The sequence below is a fragment of the Rhinolophus ferrumequinum genome, chromosome 9, assembly GCF_004115265.2.
Source record: "Rhinolophus ferrumequinum isolate MPI-CBG mRhiFer1 chromosome 9, mRhiFer1_v1.p, whole genome shotgun sequence".
Classification (NCBI taxonomy): Eukaryota; Metazoa; Chordata; class Mammalia; order Chiroptera; family Rhinolophidae; genus Rhinolophus; species Rhinolophus ferrumequinum.
In genome coordinates, this window is record NC_046292.1 from 36,518,647 (window position 1) to 36,544,082 (window position 25,436).

The 25,436-nt window shown below is 33.3% G+C and overlaps 1 protein-coding gene across 1 annotated transcript; it reads left to right on the forward strand.

Annotated features, from left to right (window-relative positions):
* The first annotated feature begins 3,173 nt into the window (after positions 1-3,173).
* On the forward strand, positions 3,174-25,436 carry C9H1orf185 (chromosome 9 C1orf185 homolog). The gene is made up of 6 exons (XM_033114489.1): positions 3,174-3,246; positions 6,365-6,470; positions 13,452-13,587; positions 14,634-14,636; positions 23,806-23,839; positions 25,042-25,436. The coding sequence occupies exons 1-6, from the start codon at positions 3,174-3,176 to the stop codon at positions 25,434-25,436; spliced, it is 747 nt and encodes a 248-aa protein (XP_032970380.1).

The following is a 25,436-nucleotide window of genomic DNA, read 5'->3' on the forward strand; positions in this document are numbered from 1 at the left end:
TAAGGGCATAGTCAAGGAAGTAAAAATGCTACCATTGTATATAGTGTTTCTTTATAATATATATAGATTAAAACATCAAAATGAGAGATTTTAATGATCTCAAAGGTAAGCCTTTTCATTTTGACTTAGAGAGAAAGTGCAACTTGTTGAAGGTATTTAACAAATATGTAATTTGTCTTTCTCTTGGTAAAGTGCTTTGGAAACTTTCAGATTCTTTATACCTCACTGGAATTCCCCTGAGATGTAAATGACCCATTTAAACCAGGGACTGAAATGATTTTCTAATCACACCTATTTTCTTCTCTAATGGAGAATTTAAAAAAAAAAAAAAAAAAAAAAAGGATAAAGAGGTGGACAGAGACAGAGAACTTCAGGAGGAGAAAACTTGATGGGCTGTAAACAGAGTGATAACAACAAAGAAGGTGCTGCAAGGAGATCTGTAGCATCTAAGGAAGCAGTCAAGGATTGCATATGAAGCTTCAAAATTTTTGTTTCTAATTTTTCTAAGATTCTCATGGTAGAAAATTTGGACATAACAGAAAACTCTGCAGTAGAAAATTATAACTCTAAATCCTTACCCCAGGTGTAACTAATATTGATTATTTTCCTTATACAAATATGTTTCTCCCTTTTTCTTTTTTTATAAAATTGAGATCATATTGTTTTTATATTTTTTAAATATTTAAGAAAATCAGAAAAGTGAAAATAAAAAAGGACAAAGAATAAAAAAACACCCATGTATCACCTACTAAATAAATATTTTTTGGTCTTATAAGTTTCGGATCTTTAATTTCTTAAAGCAATAAAATATTACAGATAAAGTCTAAGGTTGTGTTCCATCCATAATCCCATTCCCCTCATTTCCTCCCCAGATACAACTAATATGTATTTGGTGTATTTTAATACTTCTTTTACATTAATGTTTTTTAAATGATATTATTTTGTGTTTTTTTTTTAATGTGCATAAATAGAATCAGTACGTAATTGGAATAATTGAATATAAATTTATGGAAATTGCTTTTCACTGAAAATTGGTTTTGCAGTTCTATTCATGCTGGGACGTGTAGATCTAGTTTATTCATAAGTCATAATTGCTAAGCTTGATGAATTTGCACAGAACACACCTGTGTAACCAGCACCCAGTTTAAGAAACAGAACATTATCAGCTTCTTTGAACTCCCCCTGATGTCTGTGTTTGAACTTTATGTCTGCCTTCTTTTGCAGAACACCATTTATGAAATTTTTCCATATTGTTGTGCATAGTTGTAATTATTCTTTCCCATTGTTATAGAATACTTTGTTTTCAGAAATTTAACTTTTTAAATTTATCCATTCAACTACTGATGGGCAACTGGTCAGTTTCTAATATGTGGCTTTCTCAAATAGTGATGCATAAACATTCTAGTACATATTTTTGTGAACATACTTGTATGGATGCACTTCAGTTAGGTATGTGTCTAAGAATTGCTGGGTCATAGGACATGCATATGTTCAGCTTTACTAATAGAGCCAAACAGTTTTCCAAAGCACTGTACAAAATTATCTTCCCACCAGTGAATGAGAATTCAGGTTACTCTGCCTCCTTGGCAACACTTGATATTTTCTATCTTTTTCATTTTAGGCATCATATAGAGTTGTTGTATTATTTCATTGTGGTTTAATTTGCACTTTCCTGATTATCAGTGAAGTTTTCTTTATGTTTATTGGCCACTTAGATATTTTCTTTTATGAAACCCTTATATATTTAGCATTCATACTTAACAGTTTTTTTCTAACAAATCTAAAGATATTCAGTGTCTCTATTCTTCACCCAATCTAGATAAGGAAGAACCTTAGCAACTTTAAAATTATTACTGTTCTGTCAGTTAACAGTTGTGTGCCTTTAAGCAGGTTACTTAACCTCATTTTGCCTCATCTGTTTCCTCATTTGTAAATAGAAATGTTCAGAAATTGACTGACACAAATATAGCTAATTGATTTTTAAAATTTTATTTTTTTAAGATTTTTATTGGAATATAGCTAACATACAATATTATCTGAGTTTCAGATGTAGACCATAGTTATTCAACATTTATATACCCAAAAAAGTGATCACCATGATAAGTCCAGTAACTATCTGACACTACCACGCTATCACAATATTATTGACTATATTTCTCATGTTGTACATTCCATCCCCATGACTTATTTGTTTTATACCTGGAAATTTGAACTTTTTACTCCCCTTCAATTTTAAACCCCTTTTAAAGTTTTTCAATTACAGTTGATATTCAATATTGTTTTATATTAATTTCAGGAATACAGCATAGTGGTAGGGCAGGTAATTTAAGAAGTGATCCCCCTGATTAGTGTAGTATCCATCTGACACCTTACGTAGTTATTACAATATTCTGACTATATTCCTTATGCTATACCCTACAATCCCATGACGACATTGTAACAACCAATTTGTACTTTTTAATTCCTTCCCCTCTTTCACCTACCCTTTAACCTCCCTCCCATCTAGCAATCATCAAAATGTTTTCTGTATCTATGAGTTTATTCCTGTTTTGTTTATTTTATACTTTAGATTCCACATATAAGTGAAATCATATTGCATCTGTCTTTCTCTGTCATACTCCACTCAGCACAATACCCTCTAGGTCCACCCATGCCACCACAGATGGTAAGGCAACTTAAATAAGAAAGGATATTCTTTCCAACAGACGGTGTTGGAACCATTGCATATACAATTATGTACAATTATGTAATACATCATCTATATATATCACATTGTGTATTGAACTATAAATCTTTTATAGGAGAAAATCTTCGTGATCTGGGTTAGGCAAGGAGTTCTCATATAGGACCCACAGCACAATCCATAAGAGAAAAAATTGATAAATTGGACATCACTGAAATTAAAATGTTTTACCCTGTGAAAAACACTATTAAGAGAATTGAAAAGACAAGGCATGGACTGGTAGAAAATATTTCCAAATCGCATATCTGACCAATGTCTTGTATCCAGAATGTATAAAGAATCCTAAAAAATTAGCAAAGATTTAGACAAATACTTCACTGAAGAAGGTATACAGATGGCAAGTAAGCACATGACAAGATGCTCAACATCATTATTCATTAAGGGAATGAAAATTTAAACCACAATGAAATACCGCTGCACATCTATTAGGATGGCTGAAATAACACTGACAATACCAAGTGGTGGTGATGACACCAAGCAGCTGGCACGATCATACACTGCCGGTGGGAGAGCAAGACACACAGCCATTATGGAAAGCAGTTTGGCAGTTTCTTATCAATTTAAATATACACTTGCTACCTGATTCTACTGAAAAGAACTTACGTATAAACAAATACCTGTATGCAAGTGTATAGTAGCTTTATTCCTAACAACCCCAAACTGAAAACAACCAAATGTCTCTCAGCTGGGGAATAAACAAAATGGTACATTTATAAAATGGACTGTTACTCAACAATAAAAAGATACAAACTACATGGATGAATCTCAACTGCATCATGCTAGGTGAAAAAAGCCAAACTCAGAAGGCCACATGTTATATGATACCATTTATATGAAATTCTAGAAAGACTAAAGTATAAGGTTGAAGAAGAAGGATCAAAAATAATCAGTGGTTGCCCGCAGTTGGTGCTTGGCCTCTTAAAGGCAGGGCAAGGAATTTTTTTGGCGGGGAGGGAAGTGTTCTGTAAGTTGATTGTGGTGGTGATTACGAACTCTTTGTATTTGTCAAACTTATAGCACTGCAAACATGTGCACAAAATAAATTTTACTATGTATGAATTTAAAACTGTTTTAAAGTAAAAACCTTAGGTTGTATCTCTGAATATTGTTTCTCTGTTATTTCTCTATCTTCACTTTTGGAACCTCTGTTAGTTTTATGTTATATACTCTTAATCTTTTTCAAGTATCACTATTTATCATAAATTTATTTCCTTATGTAATTTGGTGAATTTCTCAGTATTATCTTTCATTTCATTAATTATGTTCAAGAAAGAGTTTACTCCATCTTAAAATTTTTTAATTTTTTAGTTCCAAGATTCCTCCTCAGTCCATTTGAATTGGTCTTTTATTGGTGGCTCAGTACTTTTTTGTCTCAGAGATTTTGGTAATGCAGAGTCATTCACTGCGCCAGAGGATGGATTGAGGCCTTGTCTCAATGATTTTCTTTGCTTCTTCTAGCTATTAATAATTCCTGCTTCCAGATCTCAGTAGCCCCTACTTACTTCTTTGTGTTGCTTTTCTTCTTTTGTCTATAGAAACCCTTAATATTTGAGTACAACTATGTCTTTTACATTTTTTGAAATATAGGTTTTATCTGTCTTGCTTTTATCATTTGACACTATCTGACATTTCCTTATACCACTATGCCAGTGATTCTCAACTGGGGGCAATTTTACCCACCCCCCAGAATACATTTGTTAATACCTGGAGACATCTTTAGTACAATGCACAGGAGCATCCCAGCAACAAATTACCTGGTTCAAAAGATCACTAGTATTGATGTTAAGAAACCCTGCACTAAATAGTAAAAGAATACTATATTTTTCAATTATAATATCCCCATAGCCTATTTAATTGACTTCCTAATGTGGGGCATTTAGAGGTTTTGTAGGGTTTTTTTGTTTATTGTGGGTTTTTTTGTATTATGAGTATCAATTTGATAAATAGCCTTATATAACAGGTACCATTAATTAATTCCCAAATGTAAACATTTCTGAACCCAAAGAAAACAAAGATTTGAGAAGCACTGTCTTGGAAGCTCAAAATTACTTAGGAAACAACAAAAGTATGAGAACTCTTTATCATGTCATATCCTTAGTGGAACTTATAATATGTTTACACATAAAGACCTTCCATTAGTTTTATACTTTTAAACGCTTTTTTCCCAAATAATATACTTCTAAGTTTTCTTAAGGCCTTTCAAGTTCTTGTACACCCTTCTGCAAAGGCTTTCTACAGCTCGCATTATGCTTAAGTAGCAGATTTCAGAATCTTAATGAGTACTTGACCAATCTGATTGTAATTTCCTTTCTTTATTCCTAATTTTTAAAAATACATACCAGTATTAAGATTATTGGTATTAACAGTATGGGAAATATAATCAGTGATGTTGTAAAGATTATGTGGGGTGCCAGATGGGCACTGGACTTATCAGGGGAGATCACTTCATGGACTGAGTAGATGCCTGACCACTGCACTATGCTCTGGAAGCTAAAGTTGAACAATATTGAATGCCAAATATAATTTAAAATATATATATATATAGTGCAAAAAAATGTATACACATTTTAAGAAAGGAAAACTGTATTAAAATTGTAATACTCAATATATACCGATAACAAAAGATGAATACAAGTCACGTTTGACTTCTGCAGTTACAAGAGGTGCTCAAAGTGGTTACCATCAGCATCCAGACACTTCTGAATATAGCAAACTAGTGCTTGAGCAACGTTGACCGAAGTGTCCACTTACAGCATAGGGAATATAGTCAATAGTATATTGACAGCTATATACAATGTCAGAGGGGTAGTAAATTGGAGGTGTTATCACTTTGTGAGGGGTGTAAATGTCCAACTATTACATTGCTTTGTACACCTGAAACTAAAAAAAGATGATTGGTATTAAGATAATAGAAAAAAACAGGAGACTGGCCTTAATATGCTACCTAACCTTACTTAGTTCAGTTATTCTCTTACCTGAGTCTCAATTTTAACATCTTTAAAATGAAGGAGTTATACCATATAATTCCTATAGGCTTTTCCAATTATAAAGCTGTGATATGCTATTATTTGATATTGCTTTTATTTAGCTTTGGCTATGATCTTTCACTGTTCTTAAGTATAGATAAAACATTTCAAGATTCCTAAGATTTTTTTTAATTCCTCCTACTTGTTCTTTATTGCCCTCATCTACCTCCTTGTAGTGACTGATAATCAAAACCTTAAAATGGATAGTGTCTTATGTTGGAGGACTGCAAAGAATGATACTGGAATGATACTGGAAAAGTAACAAAAATTCACAGCTAAACTGGGAAAGGAGAAAACTAGATAAGAAAAAGGAGGTGACAGCTGTATAAAAACAAAAAAATCTAGGTCTCAAATCCTGGTAGGGTCAGAGAAATGCACCCTGGGCCCCAATCAGCATGAGGCCCTGTGTAATTCTCAAACTCAGGGTCTTGAACTTTATTAGAAATGCACAGGAGCAGAATTCAGGTCTCCCAACTTCCTACTTAATGTCTTAACACTACTCTATGTAGCGTCATTTGAAATATTATATCATTTAATTTTACCTAGAGAATTAAGATACATGCATGAAATATTCTTGTTTAATTTATTTGTATAGGTTTTTTTAATCACTTAACTTATTTTCTGGCTGCTGGTGCTGTTACTTTGGGAATTGGCTTCTTTGCTTTGGCATCAGCTTTGTGGTTCCTGATTTGCAAACGAAGGTAAGGTATATTAGAATATTTTACTTTTTTTCTTTTAAAAATCCAATGAAAGACTTTTTCAAATGGTATTAAACTTAAATAACTAAAATAGTATTGATTCTGTAATTTTGGATGTGGATATAGACCCTTTGATTGGGGAGGGAAAGCTTTACATGATTAAAGTAGCCTGAAAATAGAAGTCCTGGTAGTATAATTGTCCAAGTAGTATAATAGCAATCTTCATATATTAACATTTTAAAAAATAATGAGATCTGTTGTGTTCTCTAGAAGACATACATTTGAATGATAATATAAAGCTAGAAATTTTTTAAAATTTTCACTACTAATTTAGAGGTTAAAAACATTACTGACAGGAAGATTCCCTTTGTTGAGAAGATGCTTAAGGAAAGAGCTGACAGAATGTTTTGGTATGATGTAAATGTTGTCTTTTGCCAGACACAGAAGAAAAGATACTTGGCATCTCAGTTCCTTTCAATCCTAAAATTTGGTGTTTTTAATTATTTAATCATTTGCTTTATTGGGTGTTAAAAATATACAAATTGTAACATGATCTTCCCACACACTCTTCCTGTGCTCCTTTTCTCAGCAAATGAATACATACTATCTATCCACTTGCACAAGTCAGAAACTAGAAATTATTCACTTGTTCATTTTTTCAACAAATATTTGTTGGGTGCCTGCCATTGTTCTGTGAACAAATCAGACAAGGTTTCTGTCTCATTCACTTGCAGTGACACTGGGAGGAGACAGATAACGAACAAATAGATAAAGTGGTCAGGGAATGCCTCTTCAAGTGGGCAGTATTTATTCTGACACCTGAGTGAAAAGAAGGAGACAGATATGTGAAGACCTTGTGGAAGAGCTTTCAAAGAGATAGTAAGTTCAAAGACCCCAAGTGGAAATGATGTTAGCATTGTTCAGTAAATAGAAAGGCCAGTGTGAATAGACTGTACTGAGAGGAAAATAATGATGAGATTAAAGAGGTAGGTGGGGGCCAGATCACAGAGGAGTTTGAAGGCTAGAATATGGAGTTTGGATTTTATTATTTGTGTTATCAGAATTTAAGCAGAGGAATGAAACACTATCATCATCATACTAGCTAACAATTAGTGCTTACTACGTACTAGGCACTATTCTAAGTGCTTTATATATTATCTCATTTAGACTTCATAATAGCCCCATAAGATAGCAGTAATATTATCCCCATTTTAAAAACTCAATAATGTCACCTATAGATGAATTACATTTTTATAACACTTCTTAAAATTTGAGGTATAATTTCCATACAAAAAAGTGTGTAGATTTTAAATGTATGATGATGAATTTCAACAAACACGTGCCCATGTAACCACAATCCCAGTCAAGATACAGAACTTTCCCATCACCCTGTAAAGTTCCCTCACGCTCCTTTCCAGGCATTACTCCCCACCTCCCACCCAGAGGCAATTATTCTAATTTTTATCACCATAGATTAATTTTCCTATTCTTGAACTTCACATAAATGTAACTATATGGACTTTATGTCTTTTTTTTTCACATAATATTTTTGAGGTTTATTTATGTTGTTGCATTTATCTGTAGTTCGTTCTTTTTATTGATGAGTAATATTCCATTGTATGAATATATCCGAGTTTGTTTGTTGGTTATTCTTCTGTTAATGGACATTTGGGTCATTTCCAGTTTTTAACTATTAGGAATAAAGCTGCTGTGAACATTCTTGTATAAATATTTTTGTATGTATGCTTTCACTTCTCTTGGGTAAATACCTAAGAGTGAAATTGCTGGAACATATGATTAACTTTGGATAAAGAAGATCTCACACACACACACACACACACACACACACACACACACACACACGAATATTACTCAGCCAAAGAAGAATAAAACCTTGTCATTTGCGACAACATGGATGGACCTAGAGAGTATTATGCTAAGCGAAATAAGTCAGAGAAAGACAAATACTGTATCATTTCACTTATATGTGGAATCTAAAAAACTAAACAAACAAACAAACAAAACAAAACAAACAGGCTCATAGATACAGAGAACAAACTGATAGCTGCCAGAGGATTGGGCAGAAAAGGTGAAGGGGGGTTTAAGAGATATAAAGTTATAGTTATAAATTAAGTCAACAGGGACGTAATGTACAGCACAGGGGATACAGTCAACATCACAATAACTTCGTGTGGTGACAGGTGGTTTCTAGATTTCTGTGGTGATCACTTCGTAAAGTTTATAAATGTCAAATCACTATGTTGTACAGCTGAAACTAATGTAATATTGTATGTCAGTTATACTTTAATTAAAAAGAACTTTATATTCCAGAATGAAAAAATGAAACTGCCAGTTTTCCAAAGTGGGTGTACTCCCCCCTAACCAGCAATGTATGAGAGTTCTGATTTACATATTTTTAAAAGATTTTTCTTCTCTGTGAAGCCTGAATTTTAATGGAGCCAGGGTGAAAGCAGAGACAAGTTATGAGGTTTTGCACAATCCCAGTGAGAGGTGATAGTGTCTTGGACTTATATGGAAGTAGAAGGGATGAAAAGAAGGGATTGGATTGGGGATATGCTTAGCAAGTAAAGTTAGCAGGACTTGTTGATGAATTGGATGAGGTAAGGAAAGATAAGCGAAATGACAGAATTAATGCTATCACCTCCATTTTTACCATGAGCAATGAAGTAGTTAATCAAGCTATTTACTGAGATGAGATGATTAGAGGAGGGAACAAATTGAAGGAATGGTGATAAACTAGAAGTTGTATTTTGGATGTAATTTTGAAAGCCTGTTAGACAGAAACCCAAAAGGAAATTTCAAATAGGTAGTTGGATATACATGTATGAACTTCAGGAGAGAAGTCAGGGCTGACGATTTAGGTCATGTAAAGTCACAGAACTGGATGAGATCGACCAGCGAGTGATTGCTGAAAGAGAAGAACCTAAGATTGAAAGAGGAGAACCTAGGACTGTGCCTTTCAGCCTACCAACATTTAAAAATCTAGTGAAAGAGTAGGAAGAATCAACAACATCTGGGAAATGTGTCAAAGAAGTCAAAATTATGACATTATGAAAATGTTTCAAGAAGGAGGCAATGACCAGTTATGTTCAAGGTGCTTAAGAAGTTGAGAAAGGTGATAGAGAAATCATTTTTGGATTCGGCAACATGGAAGTTATTGGTGGCCTTAAAGAGTTTTGGTGGAGGGATGGGTTACCTTTGAATGAAACACAAGAGGGGAGAAAATTGAGACAAGTATAGACAGCTCTTTCAAGAAGCTGTTTGTGAGTGTGTGTGAGGGGGAGCTGATAAATGGAGAATGTGGGGTCAAGGAAGGATTTTTTTTTCATCTAAAGATGGAAGACCTACTTGATACTTCCTTTTCTCTTTCCCATCCCTACTAATTTTGAACCATCCTCAAGTTTTATTTATTTTATCTCATAAATTGCTCAACTCTATTCATTTCTCTCCATCAGCACTGCCATGACCTCATCTAAGTAATCATTATCCCACACAGACCGCTGCAGTAGGAGTTATAACTGACCTGCTACCTTCACTATTGCCCTCGTTTAATCTCTTCTTCACACTTCAGCCAGACATTTTCCAAACGCAAATCTAATTAAGTCACCCACCCTTGCACCCCATCCCCAGTATATTATAAAGGATTTCCCATAGCTTTAGGATAAAGACAAAACGACATGACTTTTAAGTCCCCACATGGTCTGACCATGCATATTCCCCAATTTCATCTCCCACTTTCCCTCTTGCTTTCTGTGCTTCTGCTGCATGGCTCTAATCTGGTCACTAGGTCTTTGGACTTGATATTCTCTCTGACAAGAATATACATACACCCACATCTCTCCTCCTCCACCACACTCTACCTAAAACTACTACCGTATTTCCCTGAAAATAAGACCTAACCAGAAAATAGGCCCTAGCATGATTTTTCAGGATGCTTGTAATATAAGCCCTACCCCAAAAATAAGCCCCAGTTAAGATTGGCAGCCAGATGGATGCATTTAGTATGTCCATTGCAACACATGACAGACTTATTGAATTATAAAGTAATGATATTAATATATAATTAAATACAAATAAATAATATTGACATTAATACTTAAAATAAATGATAATATAAATTATAATTAAGTATTTGTAAATACTCAGGCAGGCACCTTTGGACGCCTATGTAAACAGATGAACTCGAGACATTGCCGAATGACCAGAGTACAGACACAATGCACAAATAACATGCACACTTGATAACAAATGGACATGGTTGTGTCTAATACGAATCTTCATAATTCAATATGTTGTGTGTTGTAACAGACGTACTTAATGCACTCATGTGAAATAAAGAAACGTTTTCTGAATTTTGGTGTCTGCAATTTTTTGTCGCTTTTGTGTGGACCTTCATTCTTAACTGTTATCATTTTTGTTGCCACTCCTGTCTCATAAGTCTTCACTTAACACTTGATTTAATGGTAGATTTAAAGGGAATAATATGTTGACCCCCAGACAAGATGAGTGAAAAAAGAAAGAGCTATTCTGTCGAGTACAAGAAAGGAATCATGGAGGACTCCCAGGCCAAGAATCTTACAGCTTTCTGCAAAGAGAAGTTGGATCTCTGAATGGTCCAAAAATGGCGAGCAGAGTATAATAACTTCAGCCAATAGGTGGACGAGGGACTGCTAAGAAGCGCAAGTGTGGATCAGGTCGGCAACCATTATTTCCTGAGCTGGAAAACATCATCTGTGAATGGATTGCTGACAGCAGAACAAAGGCTTTGGTTGTTTGCAGGGCAGATATTCAAGGATTTGCCCTTGCAATGGCACCACAGTTTGAAATATCCCTAGAAGAATTCAAAGCATCACAACACTGGCTGGATGGCTTCCTTCAGCGACATGAACTGCCTCTAAGAAGATCGACAACACTGTTCTAGCTGGAAGATACTGAAGTTATTAAATGTGCACTTGCATTCAAGTCCTTTGTTGATGGCATTGACTTTTTAAAATACCAACTCTCCAACATGATTGCTATGGATGAAACTGCAGTGTTTATGGGCCAAGGATCTCAAATGACAATTGATCAGAGGGGTGACTCGTCAATCTACATTCCCTCCACTGGTTACAAAAGTTACCTGTATTTTGGCAAGTCATCTGGATGGAAAAAAAGCCCCAGCTCTAACCATCAGTAACGGCAAGAAAGATAAGGTTGACCGTGTTCCAGGCATTTATGTTCTTGAAACCGAAAGAGTCTGGTGCACACAAGTAGTTATAAGGAAGTGGGTCGATTTAATGCTGCCACTTGTTTTGCAAGGTGGCCAAAGAGGTCTGCTAGTCTGGGATTCAGCCAGCACTCACCATGCTAGACATGAGGAACTTCCTAGCAGAGAGAAAAATAGATAAAATAATGATTCCCGCAGGAATGACTGCCTATCTCCAGACTCTTGATATTGCAATAAACAAACCCTTCAAGGACCATTTGCACATGGAAATCAATGACTACATTGAAAATAGAATGGAGAGAAATCAGCGTAGAAACTTTGTGAAGCCTAGCTTGCAAGAGGTCGGGACTTGGGTGAAGAATTCATAGGATAAAATCAGTGACAGCTGTGTTGCCAGTGCACCATGAGCAGGCTACATGGACAAGAAGTGCTCATTTAAGGAGAGCTCTATTGCTGGACATGAGAGATTGGGGCCAATGGTTCTACAGGAAATGGAGTTGCAAGAAATACAAGCTGGAATTCAGGGTTTGGAGGGTTATGATGCTGTTCCAGAAGATGATGACATGACTATATTTGAATAAATGTAGATTTTTGTACATGAATAAATGTAGATTGTTGTACATGAAAAAAATGAGATCACCTGAACGTAAGCCCTAATGCGTCTTTTTGAGCAAAAATTAATGTAAGACCCAGTGTTATTTTCGGGGAAATATGGTACTGTGTCTGCAGATATCCAATTCAATCACCCCTGCCTCAGAAAAGCCTTCCCTGATTTCTCTAACCAGATCAATTCCCTTTGTTATATAGTACTCACATAGTACCAGGTAGTTTTCCTTGATAACACTTTCCACACTTGTAATTTTTCATTTTCTCGAGATTATTTTATTACTGTCTACCTTACTAGTATTTAAGCTCCATGAGAGCAATGACAGTTTTATAAGGGTAGTGGCTGTGCTTTTCTTTCCTTTGCCACTATATATACCACACCCAGTGCAATGCCTGACACATAGTATGTACTCAATAAATATTCATTAAGTGAATTCAATTTAGTGAATAAATGAATCCTAATTTTTAATACCTCATTAGGTAATATAACATGAACTCTTGAATTAATTTGGAAAATTTTTAGCACCTCTGAAAGAAGAAATGGCAATTAGCATTAATATTTAAATCATTAAGTTTAGAATGACCTAGAAACTACATTTTCTTATGCTTAACTGTCTTTTGTCATCTGGGGTTTTACTTGCTACTCTATTATTTTAAATTTTCTTTCAAAATTGTTTGTGGTTGCATGGATAAAGATCACAGGTACTCTTTCTTTACAAGTCATTAGTTTCAATTCAGTTTTCTTCCACTTACTTTTGCCAGAGATATTATTAAACATAAACATGACCATTGAGTTTCGTTTCATTTAATTTCCTTTGCCATTAAAGGCAAATTTATGAAAAACCTAATTAATATTAAAGTTGATTAATTATCTCACAACCAGAAAGAAGGGTATCAAAAAACTCATGGTTAATCTTCAAACTGGAAATATTAACCCTGCATAAGAAATAGCTTTATTTACATTCTATGAATAAAATAGGTATAATGAAATCAGTAACATGAGAAGGAAATATATGTTGATTTGTGCTTTTAAAAATAAGTATGTAATATATTTATTCTGATTTTTAAACACTTATGTGTAACTATTGGAAACAAAGTAATTGTATTTGTTTATAATTCATGTGTAATAATATTCATAAAATATTTTTCAGAAAAATATTTCAAAATTCCAAATTTAAATCAACTGATGAGAGATGCAGGCGAAGACCATCAAAGGAGAAGATTAAATCTCATTCTCAGTGTGTTTTTATTTCTCGAAATTTTCATACTGGAAGATTCCAATTACAGGTATTAGAGTGCAATATTTTATAGCAATCTTTTGAAATAATTTCTTATGACACCATATCATTTGCATTGTCGTCTTTCAATTTGAAAGAGTATCCATTGTTATTTTTAAATCTGAGGGACAATAACATGAGCTAAATTTAAATTACCCAAACTTGTTAGAGTTTATACTTTAAGAAACTGAAAAATTAAGTGAAAATGTCTCCTTCAACATTTACTTTGCAGTATCTCTAGCCTTAGAACCTACATTCCTCATATTGGGATTGTCACAGGGATGAAGATGAATGACATAAGAGAAACAAAATAGAATTGCCAGACATATCAGAGGAAAGAGATTTAGAGATAAGAGGATACTCAGATAACCAGATAACCTAACCAAGCCAACAAATTGAAATTAAATACAATTTAACAAGGGTTTATTCAACCTTTATTATATTCCAAGCTTTGGGCCCCTCCATTGAGAATAGTAAGATATGAACCCTATGTTCAAGGTGCTAACTGTAGTACAAGTGGGCAAGGCAGACACATAATTAACTTTTTGTTATGTAAGTATCAAAGCAGTGCTACATAGACAAAGCAAAACAAGGGAGAGACCAGTAAAACTTAAAACTATGATGGCTAAACAAAACAAATACTTTCGTGGTCTTATAACATTAATAAATAAATAGTGACAAAGTGATAGAATGCCAAAGTTTCATTTTATATCTTGAATGTTAAACTTAGTGTTTATTCATCTGTTTAACACACATTTTTTGAGTGCCTTAAGTATAGCAGCACTAGTTTTGGCACGGAGGCTACATAAACAAATAAGACATGAGTCTGGAACTAGATGATCCCGAAATTAGTAGAGAAGAAAAACATATATACTAAACATTATAACATAGTATGATAAAAGCCACAAAATTGAAGAAATGCAGACAAGGGAGCATAAATTAAAAAGGCTTTGCAGAGAAGACATTTTTAGCAGGGTTTTGAGAAATGAATAGAAGTTTGCCAGGAGGAAAGAGAACAAAAGACAGTCTATGTTCAAAGCCTTGCAGCTATGAAAGGAAGTAACTGCAAGTGTTATAATGTGTTCAGAAAAATGTTATAATGTTTGGAGCCTAGGGCTTGCAGAAGGAAGTGGTGTGGGAAAAGATCCCGGAGGTGACATTGTGAGCAGCCTCATTTGCAGTTTAAGGATTTTGGATTTTACTCAATAGGCTCTACAGACCCACTCGAGGCATTATGGGATTATGGTCAAGATGCAGAGGTTAGAATCCTGGCACTACTGCTACCGTGTTTCCCTGAAAATAAGACCTAACCGGAAAATAAGCCCTAGCATGATTTTTCAGGATGACATCCCCTCAACATAAGTCCTAATGTGTCTTTTGGAGCAAAAATTAATATAAGACCCGGTCTTATTTTCGGGGAAACACGGTATTAGCTGAGTAATTTTAGGCAAGTTACTTAACTTCTCTGTGTCCCAATTTCCTCATCTGCAAAATGAAGATGATTTCATCTCCATAGAATTGTTATGGGAATTAAATTAATTAATATATAAAAAACACTCAGAATAGTGCCTGGCCACATAATGAGCACCAAAGAAGTATACTGTTATTATTACTGGAGGGTTTTAAGCAGGCAGCTTTAATGATCAAATTAATTCTAAAGATTATTATTAATAGTTGTGACTTGCAAAAATGAAGAATAGTTAGAAATAGAGGTTGCATTGCAGAAAAAATTGTTTCTATGTATGCATTTAATATTAATTGAATTTACTGAGGACCTAGCACACGGAGTTTTGCTAGGTACTATCAGTATAATGGTGTCTTCATATCTGATGGTGGATACATACAAAGAGATAATTACAAAAATGTCCTGAGTGCTATCATGGAAGAAGTACAAATATAGGAGCACTCGATTTTAATTAGGTTGTTTATTATTCACTCAACAAATATGCAATAAGTGCTTATGTCCCAGGCACTGTTTGAGGCAATTGGAAATGTGGTAGTTAATGAGATAGACCAGAAGCTTCTGTGCTCACAAGAATTATAGTCTAGTTGGAGAGAGAAATAATGTACAAGTAAACACAAATCATTATTTAGGACTCTTGATAGTCAGTGAAAGGAACTTAATTCAGAAGAAAAGATAGTATAAAACATAGTATGAAAACATAGTATAAAAGAATAAGATAGTGTTGACCTCAGCCACAATCAGTTTCAGTACATAAAGGACTCATATTGTCCCTCTTTTTCTTATCTCAATTTCTGACTGGGTATTGGCCTCTTTCTCTCCTATGCCAACAGACAAGCAGGAGGATGAAAATTTTTCTTTTTTTCTTTTTCTAAATTACATTAATTGAGGTGAAAATGGTTAATAAAATTATATAGGTTTCAAGTGTACATTTCTATACTACATCATCTATATATCACATTGTGTATTCACCACCCGGAGTCAGTTCTCCTTCCATCACCATATATTTGATCCCCCTTTTCCTCTTCCAGCACCCCCACCTTCCCTACCCTCCGGTAACCACTAAACTGTTGTTTGCATCTATGAATTTTTCTTTGTTTGTCTTATTCCTTTGTTACTTTCAGTTTTATATCCCACATATCAGTGAAATCATATGGTTCTTGACTTTTTCTGTCTGACTTATTTTGCTTAGCATAATAATGTCAAGATCCATCCATGTTGTCACAAATGGCAGTATTTCATCTTTTCTTATAGCTGAGTAGTATTTTATTGTGTATATATACCACATCTTCTTTATCCAATCATCTACCAAAAGACACGTTGGTTGTTTATTTATGGTCATGGCCACCGTAAATAATGCTGCAATGAACATTGGGATACATATATCTTTACAGATAAATGTTTTCAGATTTTTTGGGTAGATAACCAGGAGGATTTTTGGATCATATGGTAATTTTATTCTTAATTTTTTGAGGAACCTCCACACTGTTTTCCATAGTGGCCGTACCAATTTACTTTCCCACCAGCAGTGTATTAGGTTTCCTTTTTCTCCACAACCTCTCCAACATTTATTATTTGTCTTGATGATAGCCATTGTAACAGGTGTGAGGTGGTATCTCATTGTGGTTTTGATTTGCATTTCCCTAATAGCTAGTGAAGTTGAGCATTTTTTCATATAGCTGTTGGCCATTTGTATGTCTTTTTGGGAGAAGTGTCTTCAGGTCTTCTCTCCATTTTTTAATTGGATGGTTTGTTTTTTCGCTATTGAGTTGTATGAGTTCTTTATATATTTTGGCTATTGGCCCCTTATTGGAGGTGTTGTTTGCAAATATCTTCTCCCATTTGGTTGGTTGCCTTTTTGTTTTGTTGATGATTTCCTTTGCTGTGCAGAAGCTTTTAAGTTTAATATAGTCCCATTCATTTATTTTAGCTTTTATTTCCCTTGCCTTTAGAATAAAATTCATAAAATGCTCTTTGAACCCAAGGTCCATAAGTTTAGTACCTATGCTTTCTTCTATGCAGTTTATTGTTTCAGGTCTTATGTTTAGGTCTTTGATCCATTTTGAGTTAATTTTGGAATATGGTGATAGATAGCAGTCTAGTTTCAGTCTTTTGCACATGGCTTTCCAATCTTCCCAACATTTACTGAAGAGACTTTGTTTTCTCCATTGTATGTTTTTGGCTCCTTTGTCAAAAATTATCTGGCCATATGTATGTGGGTTTATTTCTGGGTTTTCAATTCTATTCCATTGGTCTGTGTGTCTTTTTGCTAATACCATGCTGTTTTGATTATTGTCATTTTGTAGCACAAGTTAAAGTCAGGGAGTGTGATTTTTAAAGAAGTAGAACAGGAGGATGAAAATTATAACAAAAATATGGTTTAATATAATATAGATCTAGAGTTTGGTTTCTAAAAAAAGTTTTATTGTGAAATACAATACATATACAAAAGAACACACACACCACAGTTTAAAGAATAAATGGAATTTTTATACCCACCCCCAAATAAGAAATAGAATATTACCAGTACCTTTGAGGTATCCTGAGTCTTCATCTCTTATATCCCACCCTCTCACCCTTCACTGAAGGACTCACTATCCTGTCATTGCAATTAACCATTTCCTTGCTTTTTTTTATGGTTTTACCACAAATGTCATAGATCCTTGAACAATATATTATTAAATGTTATATGTTTTGAGGCTCCATGTCTAATATACTTTTCCCTTTTTTACAATATTACATTTCAGAGACTAATCCAAGTTGGCATATACTCAAATGGCATTTCATTGTATGAATATGTCAAATTTTATATTATGGACATTTGGATTGTTTTCAGTTATTTTTATGGGGAATATACCTAACAGTGGAATTGCTGACTTAGGGGCATGTTCAATATTATTAGATAATTTCGAATTGTCTTATAAAATAACTGTATCAACATACATTTACCTAAGGCACACATAAGTGCTAGGATTGTTCCACATCTTCAAAAAATATTGATATTTTTAGGTTTCTAAATTTTTGACAATCTAATACATGTGTAATAGTATCTCACTATAGTTTTTCCTTAATAGATTTTATTTTATTCTTTTAGTAGTTTTAGGTTCACAGCAAAATTGAACAGAAAGTATAGAGTTCCCACATACGCATGCCCCCCATATCCTCCCCGACTGTCAACATCCAAAGTTGTATATTTGCTACAATTGATGAACCTGTATTGATACATCATTATCACTCAAAGTTCATAGTTTACATTAGGATTCACTCTTGGTGTTATACATTTTCTAAGGGTTTTGGTGGGGGGAATGTATATATATCACATACGGAGGGTGCCAAAAAAATGTACACACATTTTAAGAAAGGAAAAAGCTGTATTAAAATTATGCTGATGGTAACTACTTTGAGCACCTCTTGTAATTACAAAAGTAAAACGTGATTTGTATTCATCTTTTGTTATCGGTATATATTATTACAATTTTAATACAAATTTTTTACTTTCTTAAAATGTGTATACATTTTTTGGCACCCTCTGTACATAGTCAAAATATTAATATATATATTTGTCAAAACCCATAGAACTGAGAGAGAGAGAGAGAGAGATCCGCTATTATGGTATCATACAGGATAGTTTCTCTACCTTAAAAATCTTGTTCTCTGCCTGCTCATCCCTCTCTCCCCTCTAACCCCTGGCAAGTATTGAAAATTTTACTGTGTCTATAGTTTTGCCTTTTTCAGAATATCATATAGTTGGAATCATATAGTATGTAGTCTTTTCAGATTGGCTTCTTTCACTTAGTATTATGCATTTAAGGTTCTCCCTGACTTTTCAAGACTCAATAGCACATTTGTTTTTAGCGTTGAATAATATTCCATTGTATGGACATAACAGTTTATTTATCCATTCACTTACTGAAGGACATCTTGGTTACTTTCAAGTTTTGGCAATTATGAATAAAGCTGCTATAAAATTCAGGTTTCTGTGGACATGTGTTTTCAACTCCTTTGGGTAAATGATCATAATTTCTGGATGGAACAATAAGAGGTGTTTAGTTTTGTAAGAAACTTCCAAACTATGCCAAAGTGGCTATATCATTTTGCATCCACACCAGCAATGCATGAGAGTTCCTGTGGCTTCACTTCCTCACCAGCATTTGAGGTCAATATTTTGGATTTTTACCATTATAATAAGAATATAGTGGTATTTTTTTTATTTGCTTTTCTTTAATGATATATGATGTTGGACATTTTATCATGTTTATTTGCCATCTGTATATCTTCTTTGGTGAGGTGTTCAAATCTTTTTTTTTTTTTGACTCATTTTCAATTGAGGTTGTTCATTTTCTTGTTGTTGAGTTTTAAGAATTCTTTGTATATTTTTAATAAAGTCTTTTATCAGATATGTCTTTTGCAAACATTGTTATCCAATCTGTGACTAGTCTTCTCATTCTCTTGATATCTCACTATAGTTTTAATTTGTATCTTCTGGCTAAAAAATGAGGTGACTGTCTTTTCTAAAGTTTATTGGCCATTATGATTTTCTCTTACATAAAATGTGTCTTCAAATATCACCTCTTTTTCTATTAGTTTTTTTTTATTATAAAACTTTAAATAAGAGTTATTTATTCTGGATAACTAATCCTTCATCAGTTATGTTAATTTTGATATCTTCATCTATTTTGTGGCTTCCCTTTTCACTATTTTTATGGTGTTTTGATGAACCAAAAATTCTCTTATTTTTAATGGAACATAATATCTCAGTCCTTTCTTTTATGATTCATTATTTCCTTCCCTACTCCAAAGTCATAAAGATACCCTTCTATACTGTTTCTAAGAGTTTTATAGTTTTGACTACATCGGTGTTTAATCAATCTGGAATTGATTTCTGTGTTTGGTATAAATAAGAATCCAGTTTCACTTTTTTCCATATGTTTGCGCAACTGTCTAGAAGCATTTCCTAATATTCTTTTGGGATTTTGAGGGGAAACTGCAGTGTAGTTTTAGATCAATTTGGGAAAAACTGATTCTTTACTATATTAAGTTTCTAATCCATGAACATGATATTTCTCTGTATTTATATATGTTATCTTTAACATCTTTCAATAGAGCTTTATAATTACCTTCATTAAAAGCCTTGTACATCTTATATTAACTTTTATTACAGAAAAATTTATATGTTTATGCTTTTGCAATGTGATTTTTTAAGTAAACTTTTTATTTTGGAATAATTTTAGATTTTTAGGAAAGTTACAAAGATACTAGAGTTCTCTTACACCTAGTCTCCCCAGTGTTAGAATCTTAAATTACCATGGTACATTTGTCAAAACTAAGAAACCAACATTGGTACATTACTAATAACTAAATTCCAGACTTTATTCAGATTTCACCAGTTTTTACAGGAATATACTTTGTTCCTTCAAGACCTGATCCAACAGTCAATGATACTGTAATAACTATGTATGGTATCAGATGGGTACTAGATTTGTTGGGGTGATAGATGGGCGGGGTTTGGGGGACAGTGAAAAAGGTAAAGGGATTAAGAAGCACAAATTGATAGTTACAAAATACTCATGGGGATGTAAAATAAAGCATAGGGAATATAGTCGATGATATAGTAATAACTATGTATAGTGCCAGGTGGGTACTAGTCAGGGGATCACTTTGTAAATTATATAAATGTCTAACCACTACACTATACATCTGAAATTAATACAAAATAATATTGAATGTCAATGTAATTGAAAAATTATAAAAGGGGGGAAAGGTGAAGGGGAATAAGAAGTACAAATTTCCAGGTATAAAACAAATAAGTCATGGAAATATAATATACAGCACAGGGAATACAGTCAATAACATTGTGATAGCATAGTATGGTATCAGATGGTTGCTGGATATATTGTGATGATCACTTGTTTAGGTATATGAATGTTGAATAACTATGGTGTACCCTTGAAGCTAATATAATAATGGGTGTTAGCCATATTTTTAATAAAAATCTTAGAAAGAAGACCTAATCCAAGATGCCACATTGCATTTGTCTTTTTAATTTTCTTTGCTCTGTGACTATCTTTCCTTGTTTTACCTGACCTTGACAGTCTTGAGGAGTGCTGGTCATGTATTTTGTAAAATTTCCCTCAATTTGTGTTTGCTGATGTTTTTTACATTATTATATTGGGATTATGGATTTGGGATTTGGAGAATTAATACCGCTGAAGTGAAATGTACATGTGTTTTTAAATATTTTATTGATGTATAATTATCCATATTAGAAAGACCTTAGATGTTCCACCCAATGAACATTGATAATTGTATATACATTCCACCAATATCCAAAACAAGATACAGAACATTTTTATCATCTGAAAAAGTTCCCGCATGTCCCCTTCCAGTCAATTCCTCTACCCTTCCCAGTTAAGCCCTTCCTGATTTCCGTCAATAAAGTTTAGTTTTTATCTAGTCCTAGATTTCATACAAATGGAAGCATATAATATATATCTTTTATAACTCGCTTCTTTCACTTAACACAAGTTTTCGGGATTCATTCTTTCTCCCTCTTTCTCGCTAAATAGTATTTCAATGTATGAATATACAACAATTAGTTTAGTTTATGTATTCTCTTGTTGATGGACATTTGAGTTGTTTTCCACTTTGGACTAGTATGAATAAGACTGCTCTAAATAGTCAGGTGCTCTTAATGAACACGTTTTCATTTTTCTTGGCAAAATACCTTAGTATGAAATTAGTGGGGCTTGGGTAGACATATGCATAACTTTATAAGAAAAATGCCCAAGGTCAGCCCAATAAATTTAATTTAAAAAAATTATAGACAGAATAAAATAAAATAAAATAAAGGCATACAGTTTTTCTCTACTCTTCACCACTGAGTTTATTTAATCGCACAAGATGATGTCTGTTCTTCCCCCGTTATATTATTCCTATTTTTACCCTAGCAATTAGTAAATAATCTGTGGTGAACCTATCAAACCATGTTAATATCCTTCTTTTCATCAAACTCTACTTACTAACTATAGAAATTATCCTTGCCTGAGCCAATCTTTACAAAACTATAGCAAAAACTGTGATTTTTTTTCCCAATTCTACCACTCCCATCCACATTTGCCATTTGGCTTCTACTGTAAAGAAGACACTCTCCCTTCTTCCTTTTTAAATTTATTTACTATCAGTGTAGACTCCTGGATTTCTATTTTATTCAACAGATTATAGTCCATTACTGTAATTATTTTGATGCTTAAATTTCTCCAAATTTAACCAGAGTGGACCCCTTCAAGATTGTTCCTCTGTCTTTTAATATGTCCCGTATTTTTGGAGTCCTTACTTCTGATACTATTGCATCATTTTTAATAGTTCAAAGAATATCCATTGTACTAATATCTATGTATTGAAATACATTTAACTGTTTCCTTACTTTTAGAATTTTAAGTTTACAACTTTTAAAAATGTTAAACAATGTTGTGATGAGCATACTACTAACTGAATACTTACACAAATCTAAAATTGTTTACTTGGCATAATAAATTCTAAAAGTAGATTTGTTGAATTGCCCTCCAGAAAAATTCTACCTACTTATATGTAGTAATATACAAGAATGCCCATTTTGTCATTCTCTTAGTTTGGTAGAATTTTAATCAGTCTAGGGCTTTATTCTGTGGTTCCCAGACTAGCAATATCAACATTACCTGGCAGCCTGTAAGACAGAAATGCAGAACCTCAGACCCCATCCCAGACCTAATGAATCAGAATATGCATTTTTAACAAGCTCCCCCAGATAATACATAGGCACACTGATGTCTGAGAAGTAATATTCTAATGTAATTTATATAGGAGTCACAAATCGAATTGGGTCTAAATCCAGGCAAGGTGAGTTCAGCAGCCTATACTGGCATTTATATTAACAAAAGGTGGAAGTGACGAAGTAAAGTTGGTTATGAAGAAAGTGCTTATATGTTATCCTATGTATATGCATACCCTAAGCAAGTCTTTTAGGGGAAACAGGACAATGCAGATCAGCACAGAGGACTAACATTGATCCCCCAGAACACAAGAAAAAATGTTACTATCTCTCCAGCCTCATCTTCACCCGCTCCATCCCAAACACTCTGTTCACTGACTCAGTGTTTCTGTAGTGGTCTGTAGTGGTTCTGAATCAGAACTACTTGCAGTGTGTTATAATGCATACTTTCCACTCCCAGATAATGTTTCAGTAGGGTCTGTATTATGCCCAAGAAGCATCATTTAAACAAGCACACCAGGTGATTGCGATACCCTGAAGTTTGAAAACTACTACACCACACTTCCCACAACACATCTGGAATTGTTTCAGCAAATGTTTTGTTTGCTTCAAAAGAATAGTCATATTTTTATAAAAGACTTAGGCCAAAGTTCATTTTGTTGTTGTCATTGGTTAATGAAATGAGTAAGGCTTTTACCTTACTTTTGTTCTCACCAAGTGACACTAAGTGAGGATGGAGAGAAGTAATCCTGTTGAACTCTGTTTACCCTTTCACTCCCTGTCCTGGAGACTGCCTTCTTGAATCAGTCCACTTTCTTTTCAGATGATGCCTCAACATTTTTTTCCTTTGTCAATATATTTTGAGGAAATAAATTCATATTGTGGAAAAAAACATTATTCTATCAAATTTTATTATGTTGAAATGTATTATTCTTATACAAATATATAAGTCAAATATATTAAAGAAATTATATACAAACTATTCAGTTTTTTAAATACAAATAACTTTTTTTATATAGGAGCAGAGAAAAAAGAAAACAGCATATATAAAAGGTACTTTTTCTCAACCATTTATTAGAAGAAATTGTAATCAACTTATAGCAATTTGTATCTTACCAAATCAAGAGGCTTTCCTAAATGTTATCTAAGTATTTTTAAAACCATGAAAATTCAAGGGAAACATTAATTTACTAGCATGTGAATGGGCATATATTTTTAAAAAACAAATTTGTAGTATCATAAATTAAAATGTGAAATTTTAGTTTTTGTCCCTTATTTATACCCAAAGGTGTCATAGTCAATGCCATATAGTAATGCCGGAGGGTCAAAAAATCTGAGTGATTTGTAACCCTTTAGATAGTGCATAATATGTCTTAGTAATCCAAAACATCCTCCTACATAATTTTAGAAATACTGAGTATAAAATGTAATAAGGTATTTAAAATAGTTTTAAAAATTAATGTTACACTTTAATATTGAAAGTTAATATGTAAAATATTATAAAATATATTTTAGGATATTATATGTGAATATACGATGTTTTCTAAAACTTAACATTTTTTAATATCAACAGTCAGCATAAGTAATATAATGGGAGAAGCATGAGACTTAGAGTAACAAAAATCTAGATTGAAGTCTATTTTGTATTTAATCTGTGGTGAGTCATTTCTCTAATTCTCAGTCTTGTCTTTTGTAAAGTAGTGCATATAACTACCTTGACAAATTACTGAGAGGATAAATGAGATATTGAAATCTATCAAACTGCTTTGTAAATGTTAAGGCACTATAGGAATGTTAGTTGTTACTTTTATTTGTATAAAGCCAACCCATAGGCTCTTCCCCCTATGGACCAAACATTTTGCAATCTGCCTACTCAAGGAGGCATGTATTTTTAAAAATTTATTTTTAAACAAGGCAATATTTAGTTACAAATAGTTAAACTATCTGCCTTTTCTGATTTGAAAGGACATTCAGTAAATGAGATTTCTAGCTGTTTAGACTCTTCTGCTTTTAAAATCATAGAATTTTATTTAGAATAGACTTTTCTACTCTTGATTATCATGAAAATATTGCTAATTTAACATATTTAACATTGTACAGATGATGATAGCAACTCAGAATTTTCACTCTATCGTCATCCTGTGCACTATAACCCTAAAAAGGAATCTAAATTTTAAAATGAAACCTTGTCCTTATAATTAAGATTTGGCTCATGAATATGTAATATTCATAGTAAATCTAATTTTCTTTTACAGCAATTAAAGATCATTCTAAAGATGAATTCAGCCTTGCAACAAAAAAGGTCGTTTGTGACCCTTCAGAAACTAGCTCAGCAATCAATCCCACCAGTGTTATCTTAAGCTCATCAACATTACCATCTGATTCTTGCTACAGCCAAAGTATTGAAGCAGCTGATGGCTGGTTTTCTGATGATTCTCTAGTGAAAAGGAGCTCTCCAATGTCTTTTCTCAGGGAACCTCTAATTGAAAAAGTATTTTCATACCTGTCAACCATTCCATTAGAAGAATGTACTGAAACTGTACTGAATGTGACTCTTAATGATGATAAAACAGATGATAGCATTAAGGAAATATTTTCAGGAAGAAATACAGAGGTTGAAATACAAAACCTTCAACATGATATGGAATGA

Coding starts and splice junctions, on each gene's coding strand:
- C9H1orf185 (XM_033114489.1), top strand. CDS start 3,174: ATGGCTGAAATAACACTGACAATACCAAGTGGTGGTGATGACACCAAG. Junction 3,247..6,364: donor GGCACGATCATACACTGCCG/GTGGGAGAGCAA, acceptor TTATTTGTATAG/GTTTTTTTAATCACTTAACT. Junction 23,840..25,041: donor GAAAACAGCATATATAAAAG/GTACTTTTTCTC, acceptor TTTCTTTTACAG/CAATTAAAGATCATTCTAAA.